This window comes from Crotalus tigris, unplaced genomic scaffold (genome assembly GCF_016545835.1).
Source record: "Crotalus tigris isolate CLP2741 ecotype Arizona unplaced genomic scaffold, ASM1654583v1 scf7180000018146.467361, whole genome shotgun sequence".
NCBI lineage: Eukaryota > Metazoa > Chordata > Lepidosauria > Squamata > Viperidae > Crotalus > Crotalus tigris.
In genome coordinates this window covers 222,702-248,681 of record NW_024096846.1, presented here as the reverse complement: position 1 = coordinate 248,681, position 25,980 = coordinate 222,702, and the positions used below count along the sequence as shown (strand labels likewise).

At 42.1% G+C, this 25,980-nt stretch overlaps 1 protein-coding gene across 1 annotated transcript; it reads right to left on the bottom strand.

Moving 5' to 3' along the window:
• Positions 1-1,182: 1,182 nt before the first annotated feature.
• Positions 1,183-25,548, bottom strand: SHMT2 (serine hydroxymethyltransferase 2). Its single transcript, XM_039348361.1, has 12 exons — positions 25,390-25,548; positions 21,757-21,948; positions 18,806-18,885; positions 17,012-17,212; positions 16,306-16,387; positions 13,624-13,746; positions 13,393-13,532; positions 11,611-11,776; positions 7,954-8,053; positions 5,330-5,485; positions 2,267-2,374; positions 1,183-1,620 (listed from the first exon to the last, which is right to left on the bottom strand). The coding sequence occupies exons 1-12, from the start codon at positions 25,420-25,422 to the stop codon at positions 1,493-1,495; spliced, it is 1,509 nt and encodes a 502-aa protein (XP_039204295.1). The 5' UTR covers positions 25,423-25,548; the 3' UTR covers positions 1,183-1,492.
• Between the last annotated feature and the right edge of the window lie 432 nt (positions 25,549-25,980).

Genomic DNA, 25,980 nt, shown 5'->3' with positions numbered 1-25,980 from the left:
TACCCCACAGCTGCACATTTGTTAAGGCTTAGGTTATGGATCTCATATTTTTAATCATTCTTTTTGTCTGGTTGTGAAGGAGCTGGGTGGATTAGTCCACTTGCAAAGCTCCACAAGACTTCCTCATGGTAGATAGCATTATTATTATTATTAATAATAATAATAATAAAGTTGGAAGGGATCTTGGAGGTCATCTAGTCCAACCCCCTGCTCAGGCAGGAAACCCTATTACCATTTCAGACAAATGGCTGTCCTGTCTCCTTTCTAAGGAATTCCTTTAGGGTGTTACCCTGCTTCTCAACATGTGGCTCAGGCTGGCTTGTCCATTCCACATGACCTTCGGTGGAAAGGCCTTTCCATTGCACTGCTGATCTCTGATGCTGCTTAGCAATCTACCATGACTAAGTGAGGAGGAGGAAGAGTTCAAGTATAGATGCACTGACCTGATGACATCTAGGGGAGAAAGACTCCAAAGCCTTAACTCCCTTATTCCCATAGACCCATGATCCACCCAATTGTGGTTTCATTTGCTGAAGGTTTACACTGGAGAAGAGCCTCTGTGAGTAGTGCAGACCAAACTTTCAGGAATACAGGGAACGGCAGCAAGATGACTGTCCCCATTTAAACAGATAATGCAGATTACCATCTTGTTCTGTGATAAACCTTCACTATTAAACCATGGTACACTTATTCAAAAAATTAGAAATAGTTTACCATAGATGGATGGCCACCTGCATTCACAAAGTGAGAGAAGCGCAAAGACGTTTGTGCAGAGTTTGCATTGTGTTTAGTAGTTACTGGTCACAATGGTTCCTCGCTGTCACCAACATCAGAAGTCATGTATTTTTGATGCCAGTGGCTGGAGGACAACAATGAAGAGGGTGTTTGCCCTTTACCTTTATCTTCCTTGTGGAAAGTCAGCAGGATCTAACTGGAAGTTATGGGAAATCAGGATATTTAATTAGAAAGGCCTTTGATATGATCCAATGTGTATGAGGTGATCTATTGTTTCAAGGCATGATGTTGCCTACTTCTGTGGTATGTCAAAACATTACTATGATGAACACGGGTTACATTCACCTTCACATCTTTGACTGTGCATATACATGCAGAGAAATATTTGCATGATACACATACATATAGAAGGCATCCGCAGGCAGAAATGACCAAAGCAGCAGTTCATAAAGGTTCAAGTGTCTTCATTCATAGAAAGAAGTGAATCACTTTAATTCTTAAAAAGTCATTCCGCATAATGTGATACACGTACCGCGAATTAGAGCCAAGTCCTGTTTTTACACAAGTAAGTTGGTTTGAGTCATTATAAAATGGGGACTAGGAATAGAGGGGAAAAAATGGCCAAGGAGATCACCTCTCTGAAAAGGGGCTCCACGAGACAAATCTCTTGAGAGACAAGGCTTCGGGGGGTCTTCAGGTCTAGCTTGTTGGCCAGCTAGGTGTGATGGCTAGCCAATTTTCGGTGGAACCGTATATCTCAATGTTTGTCAAAGCCAGGCATGGGGAAGGCACGGGCAAAGGTTTCAACACGCTGCCGAAGATCTGACAACCTCTGCTTTGTCTCTGGATCAGAAAGCAAAAAGGATTTGAAGTCTTGCAGTTTGGCTGTGGGGGGAAAAGAAAGAAGCTCAATAAACTGGAAGTTGTCAACACATGGAAAAATACGAGTCACAGGAGAAAACCCTCTGGTCCACAAATGCTCCCAAATACTTCCTACTTCTCTATTATAATTAACCCTTAAGGCAGTTTTCCCCTGCTCTGACTGGTGAACATGGGAATTCATCCACTTCATCTGGAGGACATTATATGGAGGAAGGTTGCCTTTTCGCTACTGGGTTTCCATTTCCCCTCTGGTATTATATATTTGCTTTCCCTCTATTCCAAGACAGAGAGCATAATAATAAAAAAAAACTAGACTAGTTGGTGTTAGCACATTAATCCACTTTCATTTTTAGGTGGGAAAATTTGAAAGTATGTTGAATATAAGCTGAACGCTATGTTGACATTACATAGCAAGATCAATAACAAGATGGTAGGCAGCATTTACAGGATGCTTGTTATCATGCGAGTCTCAGCTGAATCACAATTAAAATATAGCAAAGAATGTAATGAGTGCATCAAACATAACCAAGTGGTTCCACAATGTCTCCATATTTTCAACCAATGCAATTTCTACTTCAGCTCGCTGATAGAAAAGAACTTGGCCAATAAGTACCAGCAGATGCTGGCTTTTTATAACACACTGACTTACAGGTCTTCTGCTTGACATCCAGTCCAATCTGTATTCCTTCATCCATAAACTCAACAACTTTTTGAAAATCAGCTTCCTGGAACCGTCGGGAAGTAAGTGCAGGTGCTCCTGTGGAAAAAGTCAAAATGAACTCCAGAGGTGTTGCTTTTACCCTCTAAAGACCAAATATACAAATAAATACTATACTGTGAAACCCTGGGTGGATGAGGCTGAAGTGCATAAGGAAGACAAGAAAAGTTCCCACATATATGGGGGTGTAAATTCAGTTTACGAATTCCCTTTCCCATCTGCATAAGAGGTGTATATACAAGTTCTTCTACAGGGATGGAAATTAATGTAAATGTGGATAAGAAATGGTCAGCAACAGTTGATTCAACATGAAGAATGGTGTGCAAATTTGGCACATCTGGGAGATGTTGCTGCAGAATCACAAATAATAGTAATAATAATAATAATAATAATAATAATAATAATAATAAGAATAAGAAGAAGAAGAAGAAGAAGAAGAAGAAGAAGAAGAAGAAGAAGAAGAAGAAGAAGAAGAAGAAGAAGAAGAAGAAGAAGAAGAAGAAGAAGAAGACAGCAACAGACAGTAAGTGCCGCCTATGCAAAGAAGCTGAAGAAACAGTGGACCACTTGGTAAGCTGTTGCAAGAAGATTGCACAGACTGATTACAAGCAGCGGCATGACAAAGTAGCAACAATGGTGCATTGGAAGATCTGCAAAAAATATCATTTGCCTGTCAGCAAAAACTGGTGGGATCATCAAATAGAGAAAGTCATAGAAAATGATAAAATTAAACTGCTCTGGGACTTCAGAATTCAAACAGACAAGCACCTGCAACATAACACCCCAGACTTAACAATTGTCGATAAGAAAGACAAAAAAGTCTGGATATTGGACGTGGCAGTGCCTGGAGACAGCAGAATAGAAGAGAAAGAAATGGAGAAGATAACAAAATACAAAGACCTACAAATAGAAATAGAAAGACTGTGGCAAAAGCAAACAAGGGTAGTACCAATAGTCATAGGCTCCTTGGGCGCAATCCCAAAACAACTGGAGCACCACTTGAACACCATTGGCATTGACAAATTTGCTATTAGTCACTTGCAAAAGGCGGCCTTATTAGGAACTGCTTCCATCCTGCGACGATACCTGTAATACCATCAAACATCCACATCTGCCTATCCCAGGTCCTGGGTAAGGATAAGTAGACAAAATGCCAAATCCAGTCTGAACATCTGGCTGACCGTGCGATGATTGATAATAATAATGATGATGATGTTGGAAGGGACCTTGGAGGTCATCTAGTCCAACCCCCTGCTCAGGCAGGAAACCCTATTACCATTTCAGACAAAAGGCTGTCCTGTCTCCTTTCTAAGGAATTCCTTTAGGGTGTTACCCTGCTTCTCAACATGTGGCTCAGGCTGGCTTGTCCATTCCACATGACCTTCGGTGGAAAGGCCTTTCCATTGCACTGCTGATCTCTGATGCTGCTTAGCAATCTACCATGACTAAGGGAGGAGGAGGAAGAGTTCAAGTATAGATGCACTGACCTGATGACATCTAGGGGAGAAAGACTCCAAAGCCTTAACTCCTTTATTCCCATAGACCCATGATTCACCCAATTGTGGTTTCATTTGCTGAAGGTTTACACTGGAGAAGAGTCTCTGCAGAGCTCTTGGAGCAAAAAAATAATGAGATAAGGGAAGATATTGTGTTTGCACTCCAGGGGCTTGCTGGTCATATAGAAAAGATTGAGGATCGTGTGGAGGAGGTGGTTGCTAATGTTGAAATATTACAAGATAGAGTGGAAAAAATAGAAGACAGTGTGGATGTTGCACAGAATGAAATTATAATGTCACAATATAGAGAAATGGAGTATCCAGTCTCTTCTTAAAAACTTCCAGGGTTGGAGCATTCACCACTTCTGGAGGCAGGTTGTTCCACTGGTTAATTGCTCTAACTGTCAGGAAGTTTCTCCTTAGTTCCAGATTTCTTCTCTCCTTGGTTAGTTTCCATCCGTTGCTTCTTGTCCTGCCTTCAGGTGCTTTGGGGAATAGCTTGTCTCCCTCTTCTTTGTGGCAGTCCCTGAGATATTGGAACACTGCTATCATGTCCCCCCTCGTCCTTCTCTTCATTAAACTAGACATACCCAATTCCAGCAACCGTTCCTTATATGTTTAGCCTCCAGTCCCCTAATCATCTTTGTTGCTCTTCTCTGTACTCTTTCTAGAGTCTCAACATCTTTTTTACATCGTGGTGACCAAAACTGGATGCAGTATTCCAAGTGTGGACTTACCAAGGCATTGTAAAGTGGTATTAACACTGCAAGTGATCTTGATTCTAATTGTAAAAGCTCTCATCAATTCTTAGCCTTTGAAGCTCTGAGGGAAATATTGAAGGAACGAGTAGCAGGGCCAGGGCCAGGTGGAGAGAGGACAGTGTACAGAATGAGATCACCCAGTGATCTGTAGAACAAATCTTAATATTCCACAGCCCATGCCTTACGTGTATATCTGAGGGGGAAAAGTAGTTTTAGCCTGTAACAAATAGAAATCTGCATTCTATGGTTATTATTATATACTCACCCACTCTGCTTAATTTTATTTTGCTAATAAGGCTTCTGTGACATTTTTGAAGCTATCTCTATAGGACTTTAAAAACATAAAACTCTCAGTATTCTGAAACCTCGTGTTTGCAAGGATTACATCTAAATATATTCAGCAGCTGAAGGAATGGTAAGTGTTGAATGGATTCTTCTTCCCAACCCCATGGATCTTCCCAAAATAGCTTAGAATGCTATAGATTGAGGATGCCCAAAATAATCCCCCAAAAATGTCACTGTATTTGCTGAACAATGTTTGTGTAACCTTGGATGTAGTCCATTCTGTATTAATGAAATATGCAACCATTCCTGAACTTCTAAATTAATTGGCCATGGGGAAAAGCAATTATTTTTAATGCATCTGAAATTAGGGTGGCTGTGGTGCAGAATCATCATTTCAAGATAGATTATCCAAAGCTATGAAACCACAACTTTTTTTAACTTCTTGCTCTTACCAAGTCGTAAACCTCCAGGTGTCAAAGCACTTTTGTCCCCAGGACAGGTGTTTTTGTTAGCAGTGATGGACACTAGTTCCAGTACTCTTTCAGCCCGGGCTCCATCAATGCCTTTTGGCCGCAGATCCACTAGTACGAGGTGGTTATCTGTGCCGCCTAGTCCAAAAGAATGAGAAGGGTTAAGTTTTCTCTAGGCAATCTGTCTAATCCCCAGCAATCCTCCATAATACCTTTGCCCAACCTGGTAGGGTAGCCTCCAGATGTCATGAACAACTGCCATAATTCCTATCAGCAAGTGCAGACTGCTCTATACCTCTATAATTAGAAGTCCATTCATAATTTTTTTTTCATGACAGTTAAATAAAATTTGCCCTGCTGAATTAAGGCAAAAGTGCTTCTTGTCCAGCTCTTTCTGTCTAAATCACGATCACAGCTAAGGTATGGTGCATATAACAAGAACAAGAAGAACAAGAAGAACAATAATAATAGTAATAGTAGTAGTAGTAGTAGTAGTAGTAGTAATAATAATAATAATAATAATAATAATAATAATAATAATAATAAAGTTGGAAGGGACCTTGGAAGTCATCTAGTCCAACCCCCTGCTCAGGCAGGAAACCCTATACCATTTCGGACAAATGGCTGTCCAGTCTCTTCTTAAAAACTTCCAGTGTTGGAGCATTCACTGCTTCTGGAGGCAGGCTGTTCCACTGATTAATTGTTCTGTCAGGAAGTTTCTCCTTAGTTCTAGGTTGCTTCTCTCCTTGACAAGTTTCCGTCCGTTGCTTCTTGTCCTGCACTCCGGCGCTTTGGAGAATAGCTTGACTCCCTCTTCTTTGTGGCAGTCCCTGAGATATTGGAACACTGCTATCATGTTCCCCCCTCGTCCTTCTCTTCGTTAAATTAGACATACCCAATTCCAGCAACCGTTCCTTATATGTTTTAGCCTCCAGTCCCCTAATCATCTTTGTTGCTCTTCTCTGTACTCTTTCTAGAGTCTCAACATCTTTTATACATCGTAGTGACCAAAACTGGATGCAGTATTCCAAGTGTGGCCTTACCAAGGCATTGTAAAGTGGTATTAACATTTCACGTGATCTTGATTCTATGCAGCCCAGCACTGCGTTGGCTTTTTTTTATCTCCTTCATGAAGTAAACGAACTCTTTCATGTTACTGACTCCATACTCCAAGCCAACACGTCTTACGTCGGTGATTTCCATAGGTTAACTATGTCCTCCTTGAAGGTCTTAGAACAGGGTAGAGAATTCACCTTCCCTTGAGCTCCCAGAGCAGAGATACGGATAATATAAGCTGCCATGCCCCCGTGTACAGGTTTACGTGACTTCTTTGAAAAGTTCATTTTCATATCCATCTGGAACTTAACTTTTATTCCTTTTTATAAGCAATAGCCGAAACTGCTAAAAAAAAAAAATCTCTAATCTGATTTTCCTGAAATTATGGCACAAGAGAAGGCAATTTTTAGTAGGAAAGGATGACATAGAAAACTCTTAGAAAAGCATTTTTTTTTTTACTATAATGGGCAATATTTTTTACTAAATCTCTGATTCACCTGGGGACAATAGTGACCTCCATTGTACCCGCTAAGAATTACCCCATTACGAGGCACATAGCTCTGAAAACTACATATGCAGCAGTATTAAGCAAACATCTCCCCTGACACAAATCTCATTTTATGTTTATCTCAACATAATAGGGATTCTATCTTGTTTGAAAACATTGTTTAGTTCTTGACTGAGTCAACCATCTGAATATGCCTTGCCTCCTATTGCCAATATTGTTCACATTCTTTCATTGACTGACTACATTACTAAGCATGTGTCTGCCAATAACTAAAGACCTTCCTATCTGGACTATATACAGATAAGTCCTTGACTTATGACCACAATTGAGCCCAAAACTTATGTTGCTAAGCAAGATATTTGTGTTCAAGGAGTTCCATTTTACAACCTTTCTTGCTGCAGTTGTTAAGTGAATTATCCCAACTGTTAAGTTAATAGCACAGTGGTTAAGTAAATCTGGCTTCCCATTGACTTTGCCTGTCAGAAGGTCACAAAAGCAGATCACATGACCCTGGGACATTGCTGCCGTCATAAATACGAACCGGTTGTCAAATGTCTGAATTTTGTTCAGGTGACCAAGGAGATGCTGCAACGATCCTTAAGTGTGAAAAACGGTCATAATTCACTTTTTTCCCGTGCCGTTGTATCCTTGAATGGCCACTAAACAAACTGTGGTAAGTCAAGAACTACCTGTACAGCCTCTTCTTCGTGAATATTGCCTGAACAACCAGTCTCTTCATTCATCAAAAGAAGGCTATAATGTAAAGGAGGACATGGTGCAACTTAGCTGGGTTTTACCAGTTCAGATTGCTGCTGGAGATTTCTATCCCACAGGAAAAAAAAATCCATCCACTCACACATCATATGGAAAGCTAGCCTAGAATTATCCTCTTACCTAAGAATCATCCTATATGGTGGCTACTAATAGGGGAGAACATTAAAATACATTATTTTCACCTAGTGTGGTCAACATCTCAGCCCAGGAAAAGCTGCTGCTCCCATGTGTGCTCTATCTGAGCAGAAACGGCAGATCTTCACTATACCTGAAACAAGATTGTATCCTCGTTGTAGCAATGCCTCTGCCATGGCCTTGGAATTCTTCAGTACTTGCTGACAATACTCTCGGAACATGGGTGAGCTGGCCTAAAGAGAAGGAGATGCAAGGTTGGGAAGAATCAGCGTTACTTCTTCTACAGTGTAACTTATGACATTACAGGACATCGTGAAGGCTTAAAGAACAACTTTACAGTTGAATTCCCACATTATGCTAAGCTTACTCAGAATCAATCACAATTTATTCTAGGGCAGTGTTTCTCAACCTTGACAATTTTAAGGCTGCTGGCTGTGGAATTCTGGGAGTTGAAGTCCACATGCCTTAAAATTGTCAAGGTTGAGAAACACTGTTCTAGGGCAACAAATCTTTGTTAGAAACCACGATTTGTTCGTGGCTTGCCAATTAAAGGAGGGGGCATGGTGGCACAGTGGTTAGAATGCAGTATTGTAGGCTAACTTTGCCCATAGTCTGGAATTCGATCTGACAGGCTCAAGGTTGACTCAGCCTTCCATCCTTCCAAGGTCAGTAAAACGAGGACCCAGATTGTTAGGGGCAATATGCTCAGAGAGTGCTATAAAGCACTATGAAGCAGTATATGTAATGTGTCTATGTCTATTGCTATTAAAACTATACTACTATGTGAAAATAGGGACACATGGTTTTAAAGTGTATTTGGTGATACTGTCCCTCACTCACCTCCCTAACCAATTCAAAGTTATAAGTAAGACAAGAGCAGCTTAAAAAGTTAGACAAAGAAGCCAAGGTTATTTTGCCTGTCTGCAAGACTAATTCTGCCTTGTTTACAGCTTGTTCAATTGAGCATGCTGAGAACAAGCATGGCTTAGTGTGATGTATTAATAGAATCTATTTATCTACCCAGCCAAATTAATATATCCAAATAACTAAGGCTGCATTCTAAAGAATCTCTTAAACTGCATTACACTGTTGTTGTTGCTGTTGTTTTTAAAAAAACAACCAACAAATGTATTACTGGTAAACGTTAAATTACTAGGATATTGTATGTGTAATACAAGATCAGAGTGCATGTAGGCAATTTCACAATTTCTCAGTGCATGTAGGCACACATGTAGCATGTCAGCAACTCCTTGAATCAAATGCATCTTTTCCCAGAATTGTTCTGCAACTGCAAAGAACAGCTGCATAATCCTGGAGAAAGGTGAAGATGCTTTAAGGAGTTGCCAACAGATGCTATCTAAATGTCTCTGCATTCTGAAGCAATTTTTTTTTCTCTTTTAAATCCAAAATGTTGCACAGGTGTAGTGTGCGGCTATATAATTCCAAAACCTCCCATCCTCTGGATTACTCAGAGTTCAGTCCAGGCTTCCCTAGCTCCCGGATTTCCCACCCCGCAAGGAACTGAAATCCAATGAACTTGGAAGCACCAGGTTGGGGAATGCAAGTCTTAGTTTCTCCCAAGAAGTATTACAGCCACCATGCTGAATCAAATAAGGAAGACATGGAATCCTCTTTATAGCAAAAATGCAATAAACGCAGTTGTAATTGACTCTCCACCGTGATGACTTCATGTTTGTTTGCCCCAACATAAATCCAATCCAAGTTGGTCACCAGGACTAAAGGTTTATTCTTCCAAGCTTTCGGGCTTGTGCTTGAGCTCATCCTCAGAATGACACATTCTGAGGAGAGAAAAGCGTCCTGAGGATGGGCTCCAGCACAAGCCTCAAAGCTTGGAAGAATAACCCTTCGTTCCCAGTGACCAACTCAGATTGGATCCTGCAACGTTATCTTGGGACACGTATATTTGTCTTCATTTGCCAATATAAATCCTCCGGTACTCTGGATTTACAAGTAGATTAAGTGATACAAGTAGGATAGAGAACTTGAAAACGATCCACAGGACAGCAGCGACCTAGTTGGCCATATTTTGCAATGGTTGAACAACAGACGTTGTTCTGGCATCTCAGCAAAGCAGGCTGTAAACACAAAGGGCCAAGGCAGGTTAGTTGCTCTTAGCAAAATTCTTCTTAGTTGCCTGTTGGAAGCTTCCCTTTTCTAAAGGCTGCTAGGCGTCCAAGACTTCAGAAGACTAAGTGTTGCCCATTCCAGGTCAAATCAAATCAAAATCTTTATTGCTGCCCATGGGCCAGAAAGCACAACATAAATACAATGACCTGTAATTATGAATACAACTTTTAAAAAACATTGCAATCCAAGTACATAAAACACACTGTGGTAATAATAATCATAACATAAATAGCAGTGCCAATCACAACAATTTGTGCTGAATTTCAACCGCAGGTAGGATGGATGCAACGACAGCACAAAATGGGGCAGCCTGGAAAGATATGTCAGGGTCTTGCTCAGATAACAGCAGTGATGGATAGACATTGTGCTGTTTACCTAGGTAGTTTTTTTTAAACGGGATGAGTATATATCTTCCTTGATTCCCTATAGAGCAGGGGTGTCAAACTCAATTTCATTGAGGGCCACATCAGCAATGCGGTTGCCCTTGGGGGGGCCGGGTGGGTGTGGCTTACTGGGTGGGCATGGATGGAGTGGGCATGGCCTACTGGGTGGGCCTGGCCAGCTCTACATCCTTTGCGTCAAGGGTGCCTGTGGGGGCCTGGGCAAGAGTGGGACAGATCTGAGGGTCTCTGGCAGAAGGGGGTGGGACCAGGGCAAGTGCCAAGGCATGGTCCACTGGAGGAGCCTCACTGCTCCTCTCAGGCTCGCCAGCTTTGCACCTTGCTACCTGCTGAAACTGGGCTGACTGGGGGCTAGACTGCATTGCACTTCTCATCAGATTTGCGCCACCCAGCTCAGCTCTTGGCGCTATGAAGAGAGCGCCCCACTGCCTGCCAAAACCAGGCAGGTTGGGAGCTGGGCAGCATCACGCTTTTTGGATTTGTGCCATCCGGCTCAGCCTCTTGGTGCTGTGAGAGCGCCCCACTGCCTGCCGAAACCCCTCCCCCAGAGCCCATCAAGCCGCATAGGTGAAGTAGGCGAGGGCCATTTGCTGGCCACTTCCAGGCGATGGTGCATTTCTTTATTCCTCACAAAGGGTGACACCTCCCCAGCATGCACCCAGGGAGCAGGGCCGACGTGGCAGGGAATGGTTCCTTGCTGTTTCCAGACGGCCTTGTGGAGCTAAGACTGAATGCGTTTCAGCATAGATGGCCACCACAAAATTGTACACTGGCTCCTGGCCGGCCTGGGCCAGGGCCAAGGCAGAAGGGGCCGTTCCCTCACTGTTTCCAGGATAGCTTTGCGGGCCACATGAAACCACTTCGCGGGCCGCATCCGGTCCCTGAGCCTTGTGTTTGACATGTCTGCTATAGAGAGAGCAACAAAGGGGCATATGACTTAGAGATTCTACACAGCCATCTCCACAGAGACATAAGCTCTGTTGGAAAGGGATGTGCAGAGTTGGGAACATCCACGTTGGCCAAGGTGAAAGGCCAGTTAAATTTCCGAATTAGAACTGAAGAGAGATAAGATGATACTACATGCCCACTTGAGAAGAATCCATAAACTGAAGGCTTGACTACCAATTTTAAACTGGTTTGAAAATCAATTATCTTATGCCAGTACCAGTAACTGTGCTAAAATCCACTCAAGACCACCCATCCACCCACCCACCCAAAAAAATGAGGCCCTTCTTTCCTACCTGTTTCAGCGCCACTGCCACTGCAGCAATGGCATGGTTGTGGGGGCCGCCTTGCAAAGAAGGGAAGACCGCAAAGTTGATTTTGTCCTCCAGGTTGTAAAGGATCTCCTGGCCACTCTTCTTGTCCACAGAACGGACACCCTTACGGTAGAAAATCAGCCCTGACCTGTGTGCAAAATGAAGATGTAAGCGTCAAAACAAAAGTCTCTTGGCTAGATGCTTATTGCAGAAATCCTCAGATATTGCTCCAAAAGGTGCAAAGCTAAACATATTCCCTTTTTGAAGTCATCAAAAAAAAAATCCTGCATCCATATAATGTCCTCCATCAAGACCATGTGTTTTTGGTAATTCTACGGAAGCAAAAACAACAGCAGTGATTATAGTAACAGAGGGCAAATTCACCTCCTTTTTAATTCCATTGATAAACAAAAAAAAGCAAGTTTCTTGTTTTCGTAATTACTGAAATCTCAGAAGTCATCAAAGAAGGTAAGAAGAAACCCCAAGAGCTGTGGGCTCAGAATCACCTTGGGGTGAGATGGGCAGCAAACAAATTTAATAAATAAATTGTCAGAGCATGCACAGTCTTATTGCACTGAGATAACCCAGGAGTAAACACAGTAAATAGTGGTCTATATTAAATGATGATTTATCTTATACTATCTACAATATCATACACCAGGAACAATATACATACACGTGTTAAAACAGCATCTCCAACACACAGCAGTTACAGCAGGAAACAGAAGAAAGAGAGACACCCCAGCAAAAGCCTTCTCTTTTATACTCAGGCTCTTAAAGGGATACAGACCCTACTTGCTCTTAAAGTGACACAGACCCTGCTGAGTCATTCCTATCATTGCATCATCCACCTTAGGTTACACTGCATCATTCCATAAATTGTTCAGCTATTAAATCATTACCTTGACATAAATAAACTAAAGATTCTGTATCATTATCATTCCAAAATTCGATATACGCAGGTAAAAAGTCAGGCAACATTCAAGATTGTACTTTCTTTGACTAGCAATTTCACTTATTGGCTAGTCAGCAACACCCATCTTTTCTGATTTCATATTGAACTCCAAAGATAATCTCTCTGAATTAACTCTGACCTAAGTTTACAGGAAGCCCCAAGTGGCTATTCCTGCAATGCTAATGACTTGAATCTGGTAAAGCTCGATCTGCTTGCTCAACAGACTATGCACAGGCAACACAATGCTTCCTATGTTTCCCTAGTAACTCACACTTTCTGTATTGGAAATGGCAGAGAAAACACAGAACCTATAAACCTAGAAGATACAAGTAGGTCAAGTGAAAAAAAAAATGGCTTGTGCATCACATCAGACCCTTGATTATATCTGTCTCAATACTGTATGGGTGGTCTCTGCAGTAGCACTGATGATGTTACCTAGCTGGGTAATGAAACGTCTGCAAGAAAACAACCAAGCTCAGAGAGCACCAAGACCCCAAAGTTTGACCCTGAACTACAAATATTCTATTCTATTAGTCAACACTGTATATATTAATGTCAGCTACTCGCTACAAATTCAAACAAGAATCTAGCCCAATATTATCTAGAAATGCCAGTTTATAAACATGAGATTTTTGAATGCAAATATCTTGAAGTCATAGTCCTTGGCATGACTGCACAAAAGGGGGATACCATGGCTCTTAAAATATTATTAGATTACTGTACAGCTTCCAAAATCGTTGACCCCTGGTTGAGGGACACATATTTGCTGCCTGGATAGAATGGCACATGCCCACCTATATCACACTTACCTTGCACCACGCAGAGTCTTGTGAGTGGTGCTAGTCACCACATCAGCATAGTCAAAGGGTGATGGGATGACTTTGGCTGCCACCAGACCGCTGATGTGGGCCATGTCAGCAAGCAGGTAGGCCTTCACCTCTTCACACACCTGACAAAATGGGAGAGATGAGGACAGGTAAGGTCACACCACTATTTTCGTTCAGTTTAAACTTTTATCCTCCCAATCCACTAAGACATACCTTCTTGATGCGGGCATAGTCAATCAGACGGGCATAAGCGCTGGTGCCAGCAATGATGAGACGTGGGCGGAACAGTCGGGCAGTTAACTCAAGCTGGTCATAATCAATGAGTCCTGTTTTTGGCTGGACAGTGGACAGAGAAACAAATCAATACAGGTAGTCCTCAATCTACGACCACAATTGATCCCAAAATTTTATATTGCTAAGTGAAACATTTGTTAAGTGAGTTTTGCCCCATTTTAAGACTTTTCTTGTCACAGTTCTCTTGTCCCCACAGCCAACCTGCTACCCTTTCAAGAAGCAAACTGCCAGAGCCAGAGGGAGGTAACCCATGTGATACCTTCAGCCTCTCCACCTGGGAATCAAGCAAAATCCAAAAGCTTTTGTTGTTGTTCAGATCCTGACCTGAATGCAGACTTGCTCCCTTTGAAACTGAAACAAGTCTTGGTTTGTTGAGAGAACAGGGATAAAGGCCACCACTGGATTCAAACAGGTGAGATGGAGATTTTTGCAAATTCTCCAAGAATTACCCAACCACTCAACCCCCCACACTCTATTTTAGAACATCTTTTGATTCTCTCACCCCCCCCAAAACAGCTTTTCAATGGATACAAGATGCTACAGAAGGGTAGTATAATGAGCCAATATATGGAGTCTGACCTCTTCATTCACTGCAGTTCCATTCAGCGTTATAGGCAGTCCTTGACTTAAGATCACAACTGAACCCAAAGTTCCTGTTGTTAAGTGAGACATTAAGTGAGATTTGTCCCACTTTATGACCTTTCTTGCCACAGCTGTTAAGTGAATCACTGCAGTTGTTAAGTTAGTTGCACGGTTGTTAAGTGAACCTGGCTTCCCCCACTGAATTTACTTGTCAGAGGGTTGCAAAAGTGGATCATGTGACCCTAGGACACTGCAACCGTTGCAAATATGCACCAGTTACCCAGCATCTGAATTTTGATCACATGACCACGGGGAACGCTGCAACGGTTGTTAAATGTGAAAAACGGTCATAAGTCTTTTTCCACTGCTATTGTAACTTTGAACAGTCACTGAATGAACTGTTGTAAGTTGAGGACTACCTGTACTGTCCTCTTCCAAATACTGGCAAGATTAGTACAAATACTTGTGTAGATCAACCTACAAGAAACACATCATCTCTAGAAGCTTGCATTAAATCCAGCCAAGATATTGAAGCAGAGATATGTTTAGACATCACTTCCCAGCCACTGTACTCAGGTTAACACTGCCAACGATCAGTTTCCTGAGTTTCTAAGAAGGGTAAAAAAAACTGCAAGAGAATCCAAACAAGGGCATCCACAGAGAATCTGGCTAGAACTAAAACTGAAAGAAATCCCTTTTAAACAAGGAATTTTATTGAACGCCTGTACTAGATGCCTAAATATATTCTGACGTTCTCCTTTCTCCTTCAGTGCTGGCAATGAAGATCCTCAACCTCAAGCCTCTTTGTATACCTTAATGGTAGAAAACAAGCAACTGGGAGTGAGAATGACAGATAGGATCCTTTGAATCCGCCTTCCTCAACCAGGCATCATCCAGACACATAGGACTGCAAGTCCCAATGTCTGGAAAATTCCAACCAGCATGGTCAAAAATCCTATAAACCACTTTGAAAGTTGCAAGATCATACATTTAACATTTAACACACACACATAAAGATGTACTAAAGGGCACCAATTGACAAAGTGATTCCATATTTTAATTAAAAACAAAATAAGAGCTGACAACAGGCATCAAGGTTAGATTCAACCACCCAAGCACAACAGTGATTACTTCACCCAGAATATAAACTTTAAAATGTAAACTTAAAAATTTAAACAAAATATAATTCAACTCAGGGCTCTAAGTTGGGAAAGTTATTCCACATTTTTGCAAAAACAGGAATTGAGAGTCACTCGCGAAGGTTGGATAAAGCCATCCAAGTAGAAAAAAATATACAGTACTGACTGAAATCCCTAAACTCCGCTGAAGATATTACCTAGCCTGGTAACGAAGCATTCAGAAACTAACTCACAAACTCAGAGAACGAATCTTCACTCTCAAGTGTAAAAGGTCTAATTTATTCAGAAGACTGATCCTCAGGCACAGCTTATCCAGAAGAGTGATATCAAAGCTATTAAGAGTGAAGGGATGATACAATACCGAATTGCGGGCATAAATGAATGAATAAAGTTGGTGCTCATGAATCCTATTTCTGTAACTTAAGCATATCTCTCCAATGTTTCCTTTCTTCACAACTTAATCTACAGTTTACCAATATGTGCAATTTATTCTAATTTCTGTCAGCTGCAGGGAAGTCCAGTCCATGTGCAAATGAAACTCTTCCCACCATACTCTCAACTACTAGAAAACTTATTCAGCCGTAACTCCGATTTCAGAAAATACACTGCTCACACATTTACAAGGCTACCTTGGCAGTGCAGAAGCTAAACTGTGTTGTTTGGTTGGTCATTGAGATTAACATAAAAAAAATCTAGATTTTTACAAAATTCAGTTTGACCTTCATTCCCATCTTCTGCATGCATCCAAAATCACAGCCTCCATTGAGTTTTGGTCAGAAGTTCTTTAGCACACCATTCTAGATCTGCATTTTCACCCTACTGTCAGAAACAGAAAAGGAATTCAGGGCCCTGCAAATATTTCAAACACCTATTTACTCACACTGAGTTTGTAAGGCATGGACTCAAAGAAGATGGACGTGGCCGAGATACGCTTGACATCAGACATGTACCCGTGAGTCAGGCTGCCAAGAAAAAGGAAGACCTTCTGTCAAGACAAAGCTTAAGCCTCAATCATAGCTCAACTCAAGGCAAGAAGCTAAGGGAACAAATTAACCAGGCACTTTCCCCACAAGGCTTATCATGAGGTTAAGCAGCATGGAGAGAGTTGTAGTTTATTTTGGGGGGGGAGGGAACACAAGAGATAGCAATCCCCACAAAGAGAAGAGCAGATGCTCTTCAACATCAGCCATGGCCAGAGAAGAGATCAGAAACGTCTACAGCTCTTAAACGGAAGAAAACACGGTCATGACTAAATCAGAGACAGACAGTGAGGAGGTAAGCCTTATTCTATGAGTTTTGTATATTGCTGGTCAAAAAAGAGTACTCCAAAAATGCCACTTTTGAGTCATTCTGGGTCTTCTCCCTGTCTCTTCCAGCTTCTTCCAGCTCCTTCTTCTTGTGGATCAGTAACCCCTTCAGATCTTCATTCTCCCAGTTATTCTTTGCACCATCCTCCTCTCTTTCCCCTCAGCTATCCCAGCTGTGGCAGCCCAATCCTCCCTTTCCACCTCTTCTAATATGCTACTAGACTGGAACATCTCAGAGGCTTTTCTCCCTAAATTTCACTCCCCAATCCACACACGTACTGGCCCCCGTCGGGTAAATCCAGGCCCATGAGACGTTCGTGCGGCTGCAGCAAGGCTGTGTAGGCAGCAAAATTGGCCGGGGATCCAGAATAAGGCTGGACGTTCACCCCCCAGCGCTCAGGATCCAGGTCAAAGGCTTCGAGAGCGCGGCGTTCACAGAGCAGCTCAATGCGGTCCACCACCTCAGAACCACCATAATACCTGCATCAGGATATCAATAGCCACAAAGGAAATGTTAGTAACAGAAAAACCCACAATGCCACCATAATCTCTGAAACAGAGAAAAACTAGAAGAAAGTTTTATCTATCTCCTCCATGCCATCACGGTGTACAAAGAATATTACTTTGGTAACCATTCGTTAACAAAACATTCTGGACGCCCCTTCTCTCCATGTTAAGTTTCTGCACCTGGTCCATAATAAATGTTTATACAACACTTTCCCCCTTGTTTCTAAAATATAGCTATAACCTGTTTCTTATCTCCACCATCAGGATCAGAGGTCAGTTTCAGAGCCAACATATAACTGCATTTGGCCCGAAATGGACCTTACCAAAATGTCTGAGGCATCTTCTGACAGCAAGTCATTTCGTCTGGCTGGCAAATGTCAGGCATGTGGGAAGGATTCAGTAGGATCTACCTGTTCCCTTAGCCTTTGCTCCCAGATAATCCAAGAGAACAGAAAATAGGGCTTCCTCCTCCTGACAGAGGAATGAATATGTGAGTACATATATCTGTACCTGTGTATACAATAAATAGATATCACTTTGTGACAGGCAGGGTGGTGTGGTGCTTAAGAGGCTGGAAGCCTGGAATGAAGGGACTATGGTCCCTCCAATGTTGTTTGACTAGTGAATAGGACTGGTGGACATATTTATAGGGTCATATAGGTAATCCTCAACTTACGATCACAATTGAGCCCAAAATTTCTGTTGCTAAGCAAGAATAGAATAGAATAGAATAGAATAGAATAGAATAGAATAGAATAGAATAGAATAGAATAGAATAGAATAGAATAGAATAGAATAGAATAGAATATGGAATGGAATATAGAATGGAATATAGAATGGAATATAGAACAGAACAGAGTAGAGTAGAATAGAATAGAATAGAAAATAGAATAATCTTTATTGTCACTGTGCAAACGAAATTAAGTGCTGTCCACAGTGCACACTACACACAAGTAAGAACCACAAGTAAAAACATACATCATATGCACACATCCTTCACATTCTATTCACCATTGCTCTGCCCCTAATATTGCACTTCAACATTGTACTATACAGTGGTATTTAATATGGTTACAGCTCTGGGATAAAAACTATTTTTCAGCCTATTTGTCTTTGTTTTTGTTAAATGAGTTTTGTTCTATTTTACGACCTTTCTCATCATGGTTGTTAAGTGAATCACCACAGTTGTTAAGTTAGTAACATGGTTGTTAAGTGAATCTGGCTTCCCCATTGACTTTGCTTGTCAGAAGGTCGCAAAAGGCGATCACATGACTCCAGGAGTCTGCAACTATTATAAATATGAGTCAGTTGCCAAGGGTCTGAATTCTGATCCTATGACCCTGGGGATGCTGCAGTGGTTTTAAGTGCGAAAGATAATCATCAGTCACTTTTTTCAGTGCCACTGTAACTTCGAACAGTCACTAAACAAACCATTGTATGTTAAAGACTACTTGTATTTTCCTGTTCTAAGGCAAACAGCTCTCTCTTTTAATCCATTCTCATGTCTATTACCAATCTATTACCGTCTTCTTTTTTCCTATGTGGTCCCATAATAAGGTACATTACCTCTTGCCTGGATAGCCTTCTGAATACTTGTTGTTGAGACAGGATCCCAGGGCCTCCAAAGCAGCCCGGCTACAGAAATTCTGAAATTGAAGAAAATGAAAAAAGAAAATGGAAAATGAAAAAAAGAAAAAGAAAGTGAACTTCAATGACATTTCTGGTTCTCTTAGACTAAAAAGAAAAATGTCCTATTTTATGGGCTGACAGATTAATTCAGATAAACACAATGGGAATATCAAGCTGTTCCTTCTTTCAACCTTCCAAGTGGAGCCAATGCTGTAATGGCCACTTTGGAAGCAAGCAATAAGCAGGTGGGGGGAATATCCAGCAGAAGAACAGAAGGTGAGAAAGAGCTGCTGTTTCCTAACTCCAAATCCAGAAAGAAAGAAAGAAAGAAAGAAAAATGGGGACTTCTTAAAACTCTGGCTAGGCCAGTGGTTCTCAACGTTTGTGTGACGGCGACCCCCGTCACACAAACGTTCTGCGCATGCGCAGCGCCGCACGCATGGGGGCGGGCTGCGCATGCACGGCGCGCATGGGGGCGGGGCTGCGCATGCACGGCGCGCATGGGGCGGGGCTGCGCATGCACGGCGCGCATGGGGCGGGGCCCCCATGCGCGGCGCGCATACGCGGCGGCGCCCCCTGAGGGGAGAAAATGGCGGATCGCCTTCTTTGGCGACCCCCGAAAAATGGTCAATCGACCCCAAATGGGGTCGCGACCCATAGGTTGAGAACCGCTGGGCTAGGCAGTATGAAAATATATGTTGTTGGTTTCTGTTAAAGGCAACTATAATCCTTTCTTCATCCATTAATATCGCAAGAGAACAGGAAAGGCACTCCAGACTGTACAGTAGTGGCCAAAATTGTGGAAACCTTTTGGGAAAAGTGTACAGTAGAAATGCCACCTTTGGTTAAATTTCCACCAATTTTTCTTCTAATTTCTTTATAACTGTAGCCTTGTTCACTTAATAATAGTATTTTACATCGCTTTCTGGGCAATCAGTCAACTCTTTGCAGCATTACTTTAATTTTATTACGTTTTACAAGCTCACTAAATGCAAGAACACAAAAAAACCCAACCAACTTGATAGAGATCACATAACACACTGACAAATGTCCTCCTCTCAGCTTCAATACATGACATCAATAACTGAATCCTACTGTGATCTGATTGGCTCATCATCAAAACAAGATGACACCTGATTGGCTGTCTAAATACTCATGTTCATTGGCTACAATCAGATGAAGAAAGCTACCTGAACCTAACCAAGTTGTGCTTCCTTTTTCTGGTTATTTGGCTATAACTTTTCATAGAATACAGTACAGATAATTGAACAAACCATGTTGCATTACATTCTTGATTAAATTATCTTTCCATTGATATATAATTTTATGGTAATACTCCCCCCAAAAAAGTGGTGCTATTAGCCATCAAACCTCAAAAATACACTTTTCCCAAAAGGTTTCCACAATTTTGGGCACTACTGTATAATCCCTACCACAATTTTATAAGATAGTTTGCAAATAGAGAACCTAATTCAGCAGAACAGCAGTTCCAACAAGGTTCTCTAGGGAGCTGCAAAGAGTTGAACCTAGAGACTTTCAATCTTCATTCTAAAGAAAAATTATTGGAAGGAGACAAACAAACAGACATATCCATTGCAGAGGGAGAAATTCTTCCATGGAAGGATGGAAATCTATCACCTTGGAAGACTGTAGATTTTCAAGAAACGTCTGACTTGCTACTGTACTAGGAAGTGTGATGGACACACACAAAAAATACAACCGAAATGTCTTAATTTGTATTCTTAAAGATCTGGGTGCATTTGTCATTATGAAGTAAAGCACCTAAGCCTCTGCTGAATACAGGTAGCTCTCATCTTATGACCACAACTGAGCCCAAAATTTATGTTGCTAAGTGAGAAATTTGTTAAGTGAGTTTTGCCCCATTTTACGACTTTTCTCGCGACAGCTGTTAAGCGAATCTGGCTTCCCCCACTGACTTTACTTGTCAGAAGGTTGTAAAAGGAGCTCACGTGACTCTGGTACACTGCAACCGTCATTAGTGTGAGTCAGCTCTCAAGCATCCGAATGTAAATCACGTGACCATGGGGATGCTGCAATGGTCGTAAGTGTGAAAAATGGTCATAACTCACTTTTCCAGCACCGTTGTAACTTCGAACGGTCACTAAATGAACCATTGTAAGTCGAGGATTACCTGTATATGTGTTTAAGAATCAAGGAAGATGATAACATTTCCTCATTGGAAAGATCCAAATTAAAATGCATCTATTTATTTATTTTATTTTATTTAGAAAATTTGTATTGCCACCTACTCGCACAAGCAGCCTACCTAAATAGAAAAACATCCTGTAAGAAAATAAAATAACAAGAGGAAAAATAAAATAATATAATAACCCACCCCACCCCCCAGCAACAAGACATATTAAATTAGCCCTTTGCCAGGCTCTACCCCACTCTGGGTTCCCCAGGCCCGCTGGCAGAACCGGGTCTTCAGCGCCTTCCAAAAGAGTGTTAGAGTGGGGGCCAGTCTAATCTCCAAGGGAAGAGGGAGAGAGAAGGAGCCACCATGGAGAAGGCCCTTCTTCTGGGTCCCGCCAGAGGCATCTCCTTAGGGGGCGGGACCCGCAACATTCCTTGCCTCCCCGTTCTAGTGGGTTGGGTAGATGTGACCGGCAAGAGACGGTCCCTCAGATAACCTGGTCCCAAGCCATGAAGGACTTTAAAGGCAACAACCAGCACCTTGAATTGCACCCGGAAGCAAATCAGTAACCAATGCAGCTCCCGCAGGAGAGGTGCACACCAAGGTCTGCACAAAACCACGCGGGCTGTTGCATTTTGTACCAACTGGTGCTTCTGGATGCAGTTCAGGGGCAGCCCCATGTAGAGCGCGTTGCAATAGAGTTGAGGAAGAAGCTGCTTCTCTCACTCACCTCTGAGGCAATGAGTTCTAGTCCCCGGCACTGGCGATCCTTTTCTTGTTGGACCAACTCCCACATCTCAGGGTCACTTTCTGCCATGCTCTCCTGTCCGGTCCAGCCTGATGCCTCCTTGGAAGAAGCTGCAGCTGCCTTGCTGTGTTGGGCCCGCAGACTCCCCCTTGCCTGGCAGCATCTTTGTAGGGGCTGAGAAGGTAAAAGAGCAGAGAGAATCACAAGAGAGCCAGCATAAGCCATTCCAGTCAGAAAACAACCCATTCTTCAAAAATCATATAAATGTACTGTATATTATCTACAGGAGGCAAAATTCTTTACTGGAAACCCCATTAATACATATTCGAAATGGCCACCTGGGATTGAGAATTTTGTAACTCCAGATGTGATGGGATAAGAATGCCAATCAATCCCATCCCATAGGATCCAATAATTATAGTTAAATTTCATTTGAGAGACCAAACTTGGAAGCTACTGTGGTCGACAATCTGAATAAGGAAAGAAAGCATGACATTATAAGAGCCGAGGTGGCGCAGCAGTTAGAGTGCAGTACTGCAGGCCACTTTAGTTGACTGTGTTCAGCAGGTCAGCGGTTCAAATCTCACCGGCTCAAGGTTGACTCAGCCTTCCATCCTTCCGAGGTAGGTAAAATGAGGACCCAGATTGTTGGGGGCAATGTAAATATATATATACATTGTTTTCTGGTGTACACCGCTTAGAGAGTGCTTGCACTTAAAGCGGTATATAACTCAAATAAATAAATAAATAAATTGGGAAAAGTCTAGGGGAAAATGACTGGTTTAAATAAGAACACTGACCTCTCCCCTTGCCAGATACCAAGACAAGCAAAGTCTTATTTAAAAAGGAAGGATTTGGAGATCTCCTATAAAGCAGGATTGAGGGGGGCAAATATGTCTCCAAGGGCAATAGATTCTTCAGTGGAAGGGCTACCATAGAAAAATCCTTCCTACTGGTCCCATTCTTCTTAGGTCATTCCAGAATGGGACCCCGAGCCTATTATCTGAGAGAAGAAACAGAATAATTGTAGACAGAGAACAACTGAGCGAAGAGATAAGTCTTCCAAAGCAGTAAAATAGTTATTTAAAAAAAACTTCATAGCCAGAAGAAGAGCATTCTGGGAACAGAGAGTTCTGGTTCCCAAATCACCACTTGTAATAACATACAAGATGCAGTGCCTTCAAACAGTATTGCAAGGGAAGATCTGATTAGCAGGGCTAGTTTTAAGTTCAGTGAAGCATCCCCAGATGATTGATAGCAATCTTAAAAGCCAATGCTTGTCCTTCTATTGGGGGAAGGCTGCTGATATATAGAAAATCTCTACTCCCGTATGTTTAAAACAGCTTCCCTTTTTCAAGACCAGTGAGGGAAGAGCCAGATCCCTCAAAGATGTCCTTTGCCAGGCTTAGGGTACGGTACAATTCTTCCTTCATGTCATTAAGATCACATGAAAGATACTGCCAAACTAAGACTTGGCAGTAATCTCCACCCTTCAGTCCTCAGGTGTTATTGCTCTACTATCAGCATAAGCAATGGCAAAGAATGGTGGGAATGATATTCAAAAACCATCTGGGGCCATTTCAAGTTTGGAAATTATTGCCTATACCGATTTCTACAGCTTGAAATTCTCCAGATATATTAATACCACAACTCCGAAATAGTGCATTGCATTTGGAGGCTGTAAGGTAAGAGGAGGATGGTGTAAAGACCAGTAGTTACAGTGACCCAGCATAGATCTTCAGCCCAACTCTATCACTCTGCCATGTTGGCTCTTGCCGCAGTGACCAGTAGCAATTATGTTCATGTCAGAACTAGACTATTACCACACAAATCAGAAGGGCAGCAAGAACCTTAAATCACAAGTTTCTATCATCAGACAGCTATCGAGCATAGTGGTAGTTTCTGAAGATTGGGGGGAAAGGGGGTCATGCAGGCAAAATATTACTTTTGCTAACGTTAAGGAATGCAACTCAAAATTGCCAAAGCTACTCAACTTCTTTCTAAGTTGTCCCAATGAATTTGCAGAATGGCATTTACATTCCTTACAGCATGTTACCCAAACGGAACTCAGAAAAGGAATTATATTTCTAGCCACTTGACTCAGTGAATGAGCAGCGGAGTGAGAACTCAAAAGACAAAGCTAGAGGGGTGAGCGGGACAGTCAATTTCAAGGTCTGGTGAAACAGAGATGGCTCTGTGCTGCAGATGGGCAAGTAAAACAGCAGAAGCTTCTGTTTGTGCTGCTGAGCTGGTAAATCCAGTTGGCGAAGAACTTCTGGCTGCATGTGTGCATACAAAGATGGACTGATTCCCTCATTCCCACCACTAAATTCATTTCAAAGTAAGGCAGTCACCACAAATGACAGGCACCTTGAGGGGAAAAAAACAATTCCCTTTCATGTTCTTTATTAAAGGGATTATCATCCAACCATCATCTCCTCTGCAGATGATGCAACAGCCTCATATAGGTTGCATCAGCAAGGTAGCAAAACCTAAGAATGCATCAAGTTTGGCTTTAAGGCTGAAATGCTCCAACACTGTTTGCCAGAGGAAAAAAAAATAAAATTCCTTTTTAAAGGAAAGGAATATTTGACAGGTTGCAAGGATACATTTGCCACACCATCTTTAAACTTTCATCTTTTTTTTGTTTTTTACAAAGGAGAGTTATAATGACCTTATCTAACCAAGATATACAGTCTGCAAATCAAAGAGCAATTTTCAAAGGAGCTGGTCATTTTATTGACGGTTCCAGGGTACAACAAGAGCTACTGCCAAAGGACCTTTAGTCAGGTCACAGAGTAGCTGCAAAAAGTTAGTTTTGTCTCTGATCTATCCCTGTTCTTCTCTTCCTGCCCCCCCCCCAGGCCCCAACCAATTCCGAAGTCTTCTGTAATTCCTCTCCTCAAAGCTGCAATGTCAGATAGGACAGAATGTGAAAGAAAAGAGATGTTACAAAAATTAGCCCATAAAAATCAGCAAAGCATGACTGCTTGGAGAGGTTTCCGCTGATAATAGTGTCTCAGCCTTGAACGTCAAGATAACTCTTCGCCTTGCTCTGTGCCGCTTCCAAGAGCTATTAGCCAGAATTAAATAATAATTGAGTAGCAGAATGGCAACGATCTGTGCCGCTATCAGATCCCTGCTATAAGCCCCAGGCGGGCATATAAACTCCTTACCCAAGAAACTCCGATTCCTAAACTTGCACACTTAACAGTCCCATTCAAAACAAAAGATCTAAAATGAAGTGGGGGGAGAAGGAGATGGCTCTTTCCTGGAGCAGTGAAACTTTTTGCTGTTCAGAGAAGAAGCAGAAGAATTGAACAGAATGTGAAAAAGAGCCTAGGCCTTATTACCCACCACCCTCCATGCGCGTTGGGGGGCGGGGGCGGGAAAATGATCATTAAGGTCAGATCCCCGCTACTTTGCAATTCAAGTCGTCGACTCCCCATCCCAAGAGGCTCCAAACATCAAAGACTGCCGGCTCAAAAGCGCTCCTCAGAAGTTATCAATGAAGTAACCACCCCTCTTCTCCGCATCTCTGCTCCCACTTCGAGTGGGCAAAGCAACTTGCTCTCTTCCCCCCCACCCCCATCTGTCATTCGCACCGTATCTTACCTTGGCAAAGTGTCTAAAAGGAAAAGACAGCATAACAGCCTAAGACGAAGAAAGTGCAAACTGTTGTACAAGCTGTTTGTTCACGTTAAGTGTGTCCAAAGACCAAAGAAAATTGCTGAGCTTGGAAAAAAGAAAAAAAAAAAAAAAGAAGGGAAACGCGTGGCTCTTCCTTCGCCACTGCCAGCTACTACCGGGTGCAAAAGGCACTATGGGAGATGTAGTTTTTTTTGCTCTCGATGCTCCTGCTTGCACTTATCTGACGCCTGGCAAGCGGTGGCTTCAGGACAGGCATCTGAGGCGATCGGTGTTGTACAAGGAATGAACTTTCTTTAAATCTGTCTCGGTGAAAGCGAAAGCAAGTGTCCGTGACGTAACACCGAAGGATATGTTCTTAATGTAATATTAAGACCCATAATGGGGGTTGTTGCATCTTTCATGATTGAATTTGGGTCAGAACATCGCCCGTTTACCCAGACAGAAGATTAGAAAGGTGATTGTTTTTCCACAACGTTGTTATGATTGCCTGTTTACTTTATTAATTTATTCTCATTCCACCGCACAAGCTCTACAGTGTTCTCCTATACTTTCTAC

Bases quoted from the DNA above. Each gene is read 5' to 3' on its own strand.
- SHMT2 (XM_039348361.1), bottom strand. From the start codon at position 25,422: ATGCTGTCTTTTCCTTTTAGACACTTTGCCAAG. The intron at 13,747-16,305 runs GTGAGTAAATAG...TCCACTGTCCAG, and splicing joins CCATGCCTTACAAACTCAGT to CCAAAAACAGGACTCATTGA. The intron at 11,777-13,392 runs GTAAGTGTGATA...TTTTGCACACAG, and splicing joins AAGACTCTGCGTGGTGCAAG to GTCAGGGCTGATTTTCTACC.